The sequence below is a fragment of the Salvelinus namaycush genome, chromosome 42 (assembly GCF_016432855.1).
Source record: "Salvelinus namaycush isolate Seneca chromosome 42, SaNama_1.0, whole genome shotgun sequence".
Taxonomy (NCBI): domain Eukaryota; kingdom Metazoa; phylum Chordata; class Actinopteri; order Salmoniformes; family Salmonidae; genus Salvelinus; species Salvelinus namaycush.
The window spans coordinates 1,224,216-1,236,607 of record NC_052348.1 but is presented as its reverse complement, the minus strand read 5'-3'; the positions used below and the strand labels follow the sequence as shown (position 1 = coordinate 1,236,607).

At 42.6% G+C, this 12,392-nt stretch overlaps 1 protein-coding gene across 1 annotated transcript in view; it reads right to left on the bottom strand.

Annotated features, from left to right (window-relative positions):
* The window catches only part of LOC120034983 (transmembrane protein 131-like), a 244,245-nt gene that overhangs the window by 170,137 nt on the left and 61,716 nt on the right, over positions 1–12,392 (bottom strand). The window contains exons 5-8 of the mRNA XM_038981709.1: positions 10,938–11,061; positions 9,995–10,111; positions 8,861–8,965; positions 354–431 (exon numbers count right to left, since the gene is read on the bottom strand). Of these exons, the coding sequence (XP_038837637.1) occupies positions 354–431; positions 8,861–8,965; positions 9,995–10,111; positions 10,938–11,061 (424 nt within the window). The remainder of the gene's footprint in view (positions 1–353; positions 432–8,860; positions 8,966–9,994; positions 10,112–10,937; positions 11,062–12,392) is intronic.

Genomic DNA, 12,392 nt, shown 5'->3' with positions numbered 1-12,392 from the left:
AAGGAGTATTCAGCACTCATGTTGACAATAGTTGGAAAAAATAATAAAATAAATAGTAAACGGGCATAAGTGCTATGAAAATGCAAAGCTATTCTTAGTTAGCATGGAATAAGGACTTTGCAATTTAAACGTTTTGCCCTTTAAAACGCAAATAGTTTGTCTCGAAAATATAGTGGTCATACACATGCATATCTGTTGAGTTTGGCATTGTTTAGATTTTTGTCTCGTGTACATTTTTAACTAATGTAAAGCATATTTTGGTCTGTTAAAAATAATAATTATATACAATTTGCATATTGACGACATTATAGTGAAAAGGGGGCGGTTTTAAAAAGTGATGAGATGCCCAGTACCTGCGGCTGGCTGTATATGCTCTTGGGTAAACTGCACTCCAGCAGTAGCCCCAGGATAGTGATGTTGGAAGAATCGTCCTGTAAAAGCAAAAACAGAGAACAAAGATCCAATGGCAGAAATATACAATCAAGAGGTTGATAACTCAGCCTTCATCCCAATGCTCTTTGATGAGACAAACAGCTTGAAAAGTCATGTTGATTAGACTAAATAAATTAAAGAGACAGTTGAATTAATCCAGATTAAATATCAAAATTACATCCACCACTCTTTTAGATGAAAGTCTAACAGGACTAGTGAATAAATAAATACAGGCATGTGTAGCATAATTAACAAACTAAACTAATTATGTGAGGTTATATTAAGCAAAACATTGGTAACATACAGTTGAAGTCGGAAGTTTACATACACCTCAGCCAAATACATTTCAACTCAGTTTTTCACAATTTCTGACATTTAATCCTAGTAAAAATTCCCTGTTTTAGGTCAGTTAGGATCACCACTTTATTTTAAGAATGTGAAATGTCAGAATAATAGTAGAGAGAATTACTTATTTCAGCTTTTATTTCTTTCATCACATTCCCAGTGGGTCAGAAGTTTACATACACTCAATTAGTATTTTGTAGCATTGCCATTAAATTGTTTAACTTGGGTGAAACGTTTCAGGTAGCCTTCCACAAGCTTCCCACAATAAGTTTGGTGAATTTTGGCCCATTCCTTCTGACAGAGCTGGTGTAACTGAGTCAGGTTTGTAGGCCTCCTTGCTCGCACATGCTTTTTCAGGTCTGCCCACAAATCTTCTATAGGATTGAGGTCAGGGCTTTGTGATGGCCACTCCAATACCTTGACGTTGTTGTCCTTAAGCCATTTTGCCACAACTTTGGAAGTATGCTTGGGGTCTTGTCCATTTGGAAGATCCATTTGCGACAAAGCTTTAACTTCCTGACTGATGTCTTGAGATGTTGCTTCAATATATCCACATAATGTTCCTCCCTCATGATGCCATCTATTTTGTGAAGTAAACCAGTCCCTCCTGCAGCAAAGCACCCCCACAACATGATGCTGCCACCCCCGTGCTTCACGGTTGGGATGGTGTTCTTCGGCTTGCAAGCATCCCCCTTTTTCCTCCAAACATAATGATGGTCATTACGGCCAAACAGTTCTATTTTTGTTTCATCAGACCAGAGGACATTTCTCCAAAAAGTACGATCTTTGTCCCCATGTGCACTTACAAACCGTAGTCTGGCTTTTTTATGTCAGTTTTGGAGCAGTGGCTTCTTCCTTGCTGAGCGGCCTTTCAGGTTATGTCGATATAGGACTCGTTTTACGGTGGATATAGATACTTTTGACCCTGTTTCTTCCAGCATCTTCACAAGGTCCTTTGCTGTTGTTCTGGGATTGATTTCCACTTTTCGCAAGTACGTTCATCTATAGGAGAAGGAACGCGTCTCCTTCCTGAGCGGTATGACGGCTGCGTGGTCCCATGGTGTTTGTACTTGCGTACTATTGTTTGTACAGATGAACGTGGTACCTTCAGACGTTTGGAAATTGCTCCCAAGGATGAACCAGACTTGCAAGGTCTACAATTCATTTTCTGAGAATTAGCCTATCAGAAGCTTCTAAAGCCATGACATCATTTTCTGGAATTTCCCATGCTGTTTAAAGGTACAGTCAACTTAGTGTATGTAAACTTCTGACCCACTGGAATTGTGATACAGTAAATTAAAAGTGAAATAATCTGTCTGTAAACAATTGTTGGAAAAATTACTTGTGTCATGCACAAAGTAGATGTCCTAACCGACTTGCCAAAACTATAGTTTGTCAACAAGAAATGTGTGGAGTGGTTGAAAAACGAGTTTTAATGACTCCAACCTAAGTGTATGTAAACTTCTGACTTCAACTGTACATGAACAGCATAATTGCCATCTCAGTCATTGGACCCTAAGGCCTTTGTGGTTCTGGACTGGGTTGTTCTTTGTGACAACTGTTGATGTAAAAAGGGATTTATAAATTCAAAACGGATTAATTGATTTATTATTATGACCTGTAGGTTATCCCGACTACATGGCAGATCTCTTTGACACTATTATAACACAAGTATTCACTAGTCAAGACCTTAGACTTAGGTAACAGTATTTATACATGACAGTGTATTTGGATTGGTGCATAGTGCATTATTTAATATCAAAAGTGGTGGTGAGCTCAAAGCTACACACAGTGAAATAACAGTTACCTCATCCAATGACTTGGTCAGAGAGGGAAAAAAATAGAGCGAGAGAGACATAGAAAGAAAGAAAGAAAGAAAGGAAGAAATAAATAAATAAAGTGACAGAGAGTAAAGAAATAAAGGGAAGAGGGAACTAAATTTGAATCTGGCTGCTAAAGCTCGATCTATATTTAAACCTGTTGATGTGTTCAGCAGCTCAACAGACCATGTTACAGAAACACAAACCACAAACACCATACAGGAACGACTTTACTCTCACAACGCCTGTCTAGTAATAACAAAACCTCTCATAACAGTATATCCAGATCAGTGAAGAAACAATGCTTGTGTCCCAGATGGCACCCAATTCCATTTATAGTGCACTTCTTCACCAAAACCCTATTTTCTATATAGTGCACTGGTCAAAAGTTGTGCACTATATAGGCAATAGGGTGCCATTTCCGCACGCCATATACTGCCTTCAGTGTTGTAACAGAAGAAGTGTGTTCAAAATAAGTGGTTGAGTATATAAGTAAACCATAATGTCAAATAACAACGACCATCTTGCTTGCCCCCCCCGCAAAAAAAGACAGCCAGGCTGACATTTTGAAACTGCCACCTGCTTCCTGTTGCCGAGGGTAACGTTCCTCCGAAGAAGCCTCGTGCAGCTTTCACTCCTTCCCTTGATGTTTTTAAAAGTGGGTGAGAGTACGTGTGTGATGTGACTGTTTGCATGCTCCTTGTGTTTGTGTGTTTGTTTAGGCACAAGTGTGTGATTCTGTATACACAAATATGAAAGTGATTGATCATGTGTGTGCATGCATGAATGTATATATACCTCGTGTACGTACGTACGCCTCTCATGTAAATGTGTGTTTATGCCTCTGGTTTTTTCGTGTGTGTGTGTGTGTGTGTCTTTATGTGTTGGGTTATCTCTGTATCGGGACTGGCAAATAGGGGAAGTCAGCTGCTGATGGCTATCAGATGTCAGACACAATACAGCAAGGCCTGCACACTGCAGAGCAGGGCAGAAGGCCATGCTAGCAAATCTTCTACTTGGTGTATGTTGTGGTAAATGTGTTTGTTTGTAGGTATGATGTGAGCCTGGAATGCACCCTCTCTCATTGTGGAGCTAGAGGAGTTAGAGCCCTGTCTATCTTATCTATGAACATAGACAGGGCTCTAACTCCTCTAGCTCCACAATGAGATAGGGTGCAGGCCCGGCAGCAGGCTGTTAGCCAGCCTGCCAGTTTAGTGGAGTCTGCCACTAGCATAGCACAGTCAGTGTAGTTAGCTCAGCTATCTCCATTGAGACCGTGTCTGTGCCTCGATCTAGGTTGGGCAAAACTAAACATGGCGGTGTTTGCCTTAGCAATCTCACTGGAATAAAGACCTCCTCCATTCCTGTCATTATTGAAAGAGATTGTGATATCTCACATCTCAAAATAGTGCTACTTACAGTGCCTTACAAAAGTATTCATCCCCCTTGGCGTTTTTCCTACTTTGTTGCATTACAACCTGTAATTTAAATGGATTACATGTAATTACATGTAATGGGATTACATGTAATGGACATACACAAAATAGTCCAAATTGGTTAAGTGAAATTTAAAAAATAACTTGTTAAAAAAATTCTAAAAAGAAAACGGAAAAGTGGTGCATGCATATGTATTCACCTTCTTTGCTATGAAGCCCCTAAAGAAGATCTGGTGCAACCAATTACCTTCAGAAGTCACATAATTAGTTAAATAAAGTCCACGTGTGTGTAATCTAAGATTCACATGATCTCAGTATATATACACCTGTTCTGAAAGGCAAAAATGTCTGCAACACCACTAAGCAAGGGGCACCGCCAAGCAAGCGGCACCATGAAGACCAAGGAGCGCCCCAAACAGGTCAGGGACAAAGTTGTGGAGAAGTACAGATCAGGGTTGGGTTATAAAAAAATATCTGAAACTTTGAACATCCACCATTAAATCCATTATTAAAATATTGAAAGAATATGGCACCACAACAAACCTGCCAAGAGAGGGCCGCCCACCAAAACTCACAGACCAGGCAAGGAAAGCATTAATCAGAGGCAAAAAAGAAACTCTAGATTGGAGTATCTGTCCATAGGAACTTTAAGCCGTACACTTCACAGAGCTGGGCTTTACGGAAGAGTGGCCAGAAAAAAGCCATTGCTTAAAGAAAGAAATAAGCAAACACGTTTGGTGTTCACCAAAAGGCATGTGGAAGACTCCCCAAACATATGGAAGAAAGTACTCTGGTCAGATAAGACTAAAATTGAGCTTTTTGCCCATCAAGGAAAACACTATGTCTGGCGCAAACCCAACACCTCTCATCACCCCGAGAATACCATCCCCACAGTGAAGCATGGTGGTGGCGGCGGCATCATGCTATGGTGATGTTTTTCATCGGCAGGGACTGGGAAACTGGTCAGAATTTAAGGAATGATGGATGGGGCTAAATACAGGGAAATTCTTGAGGGAAATCTGTTTCAGTCTTCCAGAGATTTGAGACTGGGACGGAGGTTCACCTTCCAGCAGGACAATGACCCTAAGCATACTGCTAAAGCAACACTCAAGTGGTTTAAGGGGAAACATTTAAATGTCTTGGAATGGCCTAGTCAAATACCAGACCTCAATCCAATTGAGAATCTGTGGTATGACTTAAAGATTGCTGTACACCAGCGGAACCCATCCAACTTGAAGGAGCTGGAGCAGTTTTGCCTTTAAGAATGGGCAAAAATCCCAGTGGCTAGATGTGCAACGCTTATAGAGACATTCCCCAAGCTGTAATTACTGCAAAAGGTGCCTTTACAAAGTATTGACTTGGGGGGGTGAATAGTTATGCACGCTCAAGTTTTCTGTTTTTTTGTGTTACTTCTTGTTTGTTTCACAATAAAAAATATTTTGCATCTTCAAAGTGGTAGGCATGTTGTGTAAATCAAATGATACAAACCCCCCAAAAATCAATTTTAACTCCAGATTGTAAGGCAACAAAATAGGAAAAATGCCAAGGGGGGTGAATACTTTCACAAGCCACTTTAATGTTAGATCCCTCACTTCAAGGCAGTCATAGTCAATGAACTAATCACTGATCATAATCTTGATGTGATTGGCCTGACTGAAACATGGCTTAAGCCTGATGAATTTACTCTGTTAAATGAGGCCTCTCCTTCTGGTTACACTAGTGACTATATCCCCCGCACATCCCGCAAAGGCGGAGGTGTTGCTAACATTTACAATACCAAATTTTAATTTACAAAAAAAAAGATGACTGCGTTTTTGTCTTTTGAGTTTCTAGTCATGAAATCTATGCAGCCTACTCAATCACTTTTTATAGCTACTGTTTACAGGCCTCCTGGGCTGTATACAGCGTTCCTCACCGAGTTCCCTGAATTCCTATCGGACCTTGTAGTCATGGCAGATTCAAATTTTTGGTGACTTTAATATTGACATGGAAAAGTCCACAGACCCACTCCAAAAGGCTTTCGGAGCCATCATCGACTAAGTGGGTTTTGTCCAACATGTCTCAGGGCCTACTCACTGCCACAGTCATACTCTGGACCTAGTTTTGTCACATGGAATAAATATTGTGGATCTTAATGTTTTTCCTCATAATCCTGGACTATCGGACCACCATTTTATTATGTTTGCAATCACAACAAATAAATCTGCTCAGACCCCAACCGAGGCTCATCAAAAGCTGTGCTATAAATTCTTGGGCAACCCAAAGATTCGTAGATGCCCTTCCAGACTCCCTCTACCTACCCAAAGACGTCAGAGTACAACAATCGGTTAACCACCTAACTGAGGAACTAAATGTAACCTTGCGTAATACCCTAGATGCAGTCGCAACCCTAAGAAACTAGCTCCCTGGTATACAGAAAATACCCGAGCCCTGAAGCAAGCTTCCAGAAAATTGGAACAGAAATGGCGCTACACCAAACTGGAAGTCTTCCGATTAGCTTGGAAAGACAGTATCGTGCAGTATCGAAGAGCCCACACTGCTGCGCAATCATCCTATTTTTCCAACTTAATTGAGGAGAATAAGAACAATCCCAAATGTATTTTTGATACTGTTGCAAAGCTAACTAAAAAGCCGCATTCCCCAAGAGAGGATGGCTTTCACTTCAGCAGTGGGAAAGATATCAGTTCGTCTCTGTGGATGGTTTGTCCTCTGACAAATCAACTGTAAATTTCGGTGTTCCTCAAGGTTCTGTTTTAGGACCACTATTGTTTTCACTATATATTTTACCTCTTGGTGATGTCATTCAGAAACATATTGTAACTTTCACTGCTATGAGGATGATACACAGTTGTACATTTCAATGAAACATGGTGAAGGCCCAAAATTGCCCTCCCTGGTAGTCTGTGTTTCAGACATAAGGAAGTGGATGGCGGCAAATGTTTTAATTTTAAACTCGGACAAAACAAAGATGCTTGTTCTAGGTCCCAAGAAACAAAGAGATCTTCTGTTGGATCAAACAATTAGTAAAACTGTGAAGGACATTGGCGTTACTCTGGACCATGATCTCTCTTTTGACGAACATATCAAGACATATCAAGGACAGCTTTTTAACATTGCATAAATCTGAAACTTTGTCCAAAAATTATGCTGAAAAATTCATCCACGCTTTTGTCACTTCTAGATTAGACTACTGCAATGCTCTACTTTAGAGCTACCCGGATAAAGCACTAAATAAACTTCAGTTAGTGCTAAGCACGACTGCTCGAATCTTGAATAGAACCAAAAAAAATGTATCCTATTACTCCAGTGCTAGCCTCTCTACACTGGCTTCCTGTTAAGGCTAGGGCTGATTTCAAGGTTTTACTGCTAACCTACAAAGTTTACATGGGCTTGCTCCTACCTATCTTTCCGATTTGGTTGTGCCGTACATACCTACACGTACGCTACGATCACAAGACGCAGGCCTCCTTACTGTCCCTAGAATTTCTAAGCAAACAGATGGAGGCAGGGCTTTCTCCTATAGAGCTCCATTTTCATGGAATGTTTTGCCTATCCATGTTAGAGACGAAGACTCGGTCTCGACCTTTAAGTCTTTATTGAAGACTCATCTCTTCAGTAGGTCCTATGATTGAGTGTAGACTGGCCCAGGGGTGTGAAGGTGAACGGAAAGGCACTGGTGCGACGAACTGCCCTTGCTGTCTCTGTCTGGCCGGTTCCCCTCTCTCCACTGGGATTCTCTGCCTCTAACCCTATTACGGGAGCTGAGTCACTGGCTTACTGGTGCTCTTCCATGCCGTCCCTAGCAGGGGTGCGTCACTTGAGTGGGTTGAGTCACTGATGTCGTCTTCCTGTCCGGGTTGGCACCCCCCTCGGGTTCGTGCCGTGGGATGATCTTCGTAGGCTATACTCCACCTTGTCTCGGGGTACTAAGTTGGTGGTTTGAAGATATCCCTCTAGTGGTGTGGGGGCTGTGCTTTGGCAAAGTGGGTGGGGTTATATCCTGCCTGGCTGGACAGGGCCACAGTGTCTCCCAACCCCTCCTGTCTCAGCCTCCAGTAATTATGCTGCAATAGTTTATGTGTCGGAGGGTTAGGGTTAGTCTGTTATATCTGGAGTATTTCTCCTGTCTTATCCGGTGTCCTGTGCGAATTTAAGTGTTCTCTCTCTCTCTTTTCTCTCTTCTCTCGATGGACCTGAGCCCTAGGACCATGCCTCAGAACTACCTGACCTGATGACTCCTTGCTGTCCCCAGTCCACTTGGTCATGCTGCTGCTCCAGTTTCAACTGTTCCATACCCGCAGGCTGTCTCTAACTCTGAATGATCGGCTATGAAAAGCCAACTGACATTTAATCCTGAGGTGCTGACCTGTTGCACCCTCTACAACCACTGAGTATTATTATTTGACCCTGCTGGTCATCTATGAACGTTTGAACATCTTAGCCATGTACTGTTATAATCTCCACCCGGCACAGCCAGAAGAGGACTGGCCACCCCTCAGAGCCTGGTTCCTCTCTAGGTTTCTTCCTAGGATCCTGCCTTTCTAGGGAGTTTTTCCTAGCCACCGTGCTTCTACATCTGCATTGCTTGCTGTTTGGGGTTTTAGACTGGGTTTCTGTACAGCACTTGGTGACATCGGCTGATGTAAAAAGGGCTTTATAAATATATGTTATTGAAATTTGATTGATATGTGTGTGTGACGTTATGGTACATGTTGTGGTAAACATATCTATCCTGTTGCCACGTGTTGTCTGTTGACTTTCTTGTCCAGGAACAATTGCCTGTTGGAAAATAAATAAAGTGTATTGAGTTGAATGGAATGGACGTACCTGAGTTTGGCTCAGCTTGATGCTCTGGATGTGGGGGAATATGAGGATGCTGTCTTTCCTATAGACCCCCTTTAAAGAGCCCCGGTGGACGCCCAAACCCAAAACCTGAGTGAAAGGACATCACTGTTAAAGGGACTGTTCATATAAATTACTAAAATTACTTATTTTACCTTGAGAGATATTTAATGTGTCAGAAGAGAGAGCAATTAAAAAGTGGAGTTTTGTTTACTTGGCCATTGTAAAGGGACTGATTAGACCACAGAATATTAAATCACAAAACAAAGAATGTGAATGAATCCAAGGTAGCATGCTAATATTGCTTATGCTAATAGAGGCCATGAAGTATTACAACCCTAGAGAGTGGATCATCTTAATATCACAATACCCATAGCATAGCTTTAATGGAAACATAAGTCATTTAATGATTGGGTGAACTAAATTGTGCCTTTTCACTGGTAAACAGTATATATTTAGGCATATATCTCCCTACCAAGAACCATGAACTAATGTCTAATTAACTCTTTTTTTTTAACCCCCTTTTTCTCCCAAATTTCGTGGTATCCAATCGCTAGTAATTACTATCTTGTCTCATCGCTACAACTCCCGTACGGGCTCGGGAGAGACGAAGGTTGAAAGCCATGCGTCCTCCGAAACACAACCCAACCAAGCCGCACTGCTTCTTAACACAGCGCGCATCCAACCGGGAAGCCAGCCACACCAATGTGTCGGAGGAAACACCGTACACCTAGCGACCTGGTCAGCGCGCACTACGCCCGGCCTCAGACCACTGCGCCACCCGGGAGTCCCTCTTATATCACTCTTAACACCCATCTGCTTTGATGGGTCTTTAAAGGTCAGGGGTCAAGGGTGCCAAATATCACATCATAGCCGTTACTTCCTGTGTTGCAAAACAACATGCCTTCCACCAGACACACAATGTTCTTTTTTAGTACATATTAAAACAAACCCCTGGTTGTGAGTCAGGGCATACGTCCCAAATAGAACCCTAGTCTATAGTGCACTACTTTTGACCAGAGTCATGTGTGCACTGGTGAAAAGTAGTGCATTAAATAGGGAGCCGTTTGCGAAGCAGACCGGGGAGTGTTAGTATCATATGCTCGTATAACTACTGACCTGGTAAGAGAGCACCCCGTGGGCCGATGTGTTTATAAATAATGAGTTTTCTATGATGCCCTCCTCCGTCGGGAGGAAGACGAGTTTAAATGAAGCCTTCCCTCGGGGTGGGATTACCTGAAAGCAGAGAAAACACGGGGTCAGGGTTCACCGAAGGCAACGACTACGTTACAATGTCCATACTAGCATGACTTCATACATGACTTCACTCTCAGTGGTATGCTGGTGAGCCACACAACTTCCAACACTTTATATATATATATTTGTTCTTAAGTCAGTTACGAACAATTCTTATCTACAATGACGGCCTACCCCGGACAAACCCGGACGACGCTGGGCATATTGTGTGCCGCCCTATGGGACTGCCAATCACAGCCGGATGTGATACAGCCTGGATTCGAACCAGGAACTGTAGTGACACCTCTTGCACTGAGATGCAGTGCCTTAGACCGCTGCCCCACTCGGGAGCGCAGAGCTCAGCATATTGAAGAATCATGCTGAGAATGAGGCCTTGTTTGAATGAATCGTGGGTTAATTTCAACGTGAAATCGATAGAACAAAATGTGATATGCAATGATGTAACATGCACTGTTGTCAGAGTGTGATGCAACGCTGATGTGCTTGGTATACTTTCTAAGCAGAGCAGGGAAATTCTGTGGGTTTCAATGGCAGTTTGAGAGTTTAAATAGCTGTACTGGTGGCCCAAGGGACTGACATGAATGAGAACGAGGGGGGAGCAGAGAGAAGTAGATGAAGAGAGAGCAGAGAAAAACAGTGTGAGAGAGAAAAGGAGAGAGAGAGAGCGCGAGGGAGAGAAACAAACAGAGAGAAAGAGGAGAGGGAAGCAAAATAGAGATTGTAGTTGGATGAACGTGGGTGTGGTTGAGTGAGAGAGGGAGGGAGTGTCCGAGTGAAGGAAGGACACACACACACACACACTCACCCTTCTGTGGAACGAAGGCATGTGAACATTTCTGCTGGATGTAAACATTGACAGCAGTGTCACTGGGAGTTCCTGGCTGGGGTTGTGTATGTATATGGTTTCAGCTCTTGGCAGCCCCAGTGGCCTACAGAGAGAGATAGAAATGGAGAGAGATGGACATAACATGCACCGCTCATTGTTCTATCCAGGCATTGTAAACATCAAGCTATACTGAACAAAAATATAAAAGCAACATGCAACAATTTGAAGGGGCATGGATCAGAAAACCAGTCAGTATCTGGTGTGACCACCATTTGCCTCATGCAGTGAGACACATCTCCTTCGCATAGAGCTGATCAGGCTGTTGATGGTGGCCTGTGCAATGTTGCCCCAATCCTCTCCTGTGAAGTTACTGGATATTGGCTGGAACTAGAACACGTCGATCCAGAGCCTCGTAGACGTTGAACCAGAGCATTTCAAACATGCTCAATGGTTGACATGTCTGGTGAGTATGCAGGCCAGAACTGGGACATTTTTAGCTTCCAAGAATTGTGTACAGATTCTTGCGACATGGGGCCGTGCGTTATCATGCTGAAACATGAGGGGATGGCGGTGGATGAATGGCACGACAATGGACCTCGTCATGGCATCTCTGTGCATTGAAATTGCTATCGATAAAATGCAAATTGTGTTCATTGTCCGTAGCTTATGCCTGCCCATACCATAACCTCCCCGTCACCAACGTTGACATCAGCAAACCGCTCGCCCACACATGTGGTTTACGGTTGTGAGGACGGTTGGACGTCCTGCCAAATTCTCTAAAACGGCGTTGGAGGCGGCTTATGGTAGAGAAATTAACATTCAATTATCTGGCAAAAGCTCTGGCGGACATTCCTGCAGTCAGCATGCCAATTGGACGCTCCCTCAAAAAAAGACATATGTGGCATTGTGTTGTGTGACAAAGCTGCACATTTTAGAGTATATTTTATTGTCCCAAGCACAAGGTGCACCTGTTTAATGATCATGCTGTTTAATCAGTGTAAAATACTTTCTAGCATTCGGATATCGACAAAGTAATATTTCTAAACTACTATGAAACAAACTCTTGTTTAAGTACAATTTAGACATTTGCAGTTTTACCATGATTGCATTCTAGTTACCACTGTAGTTACAGAGTAATTTCAGGGCATAACTGTGCGACTCAATGCAAAGTGTTTCCGGTTGTGTCAACATTGACAGCATCAACACTTGCGCATGAGATAGAACTGACCCTTAATAGTAATGTTTCCTCTAGGTAGGATCAGCTTACCCTCCTTCAATTCCAACCTTAACCATTAGTGGGAGAAATTCAAAATTGACTCAAGATCAGTGTCTAAGGGCAACTTCACCCTACAGCATTTTGCTGATGTCAAGTTAGCACTTCCTGGAAACGAGGAAGGCACTTTTGCTCATCTGACACTTCTTTGGGGCCGACAT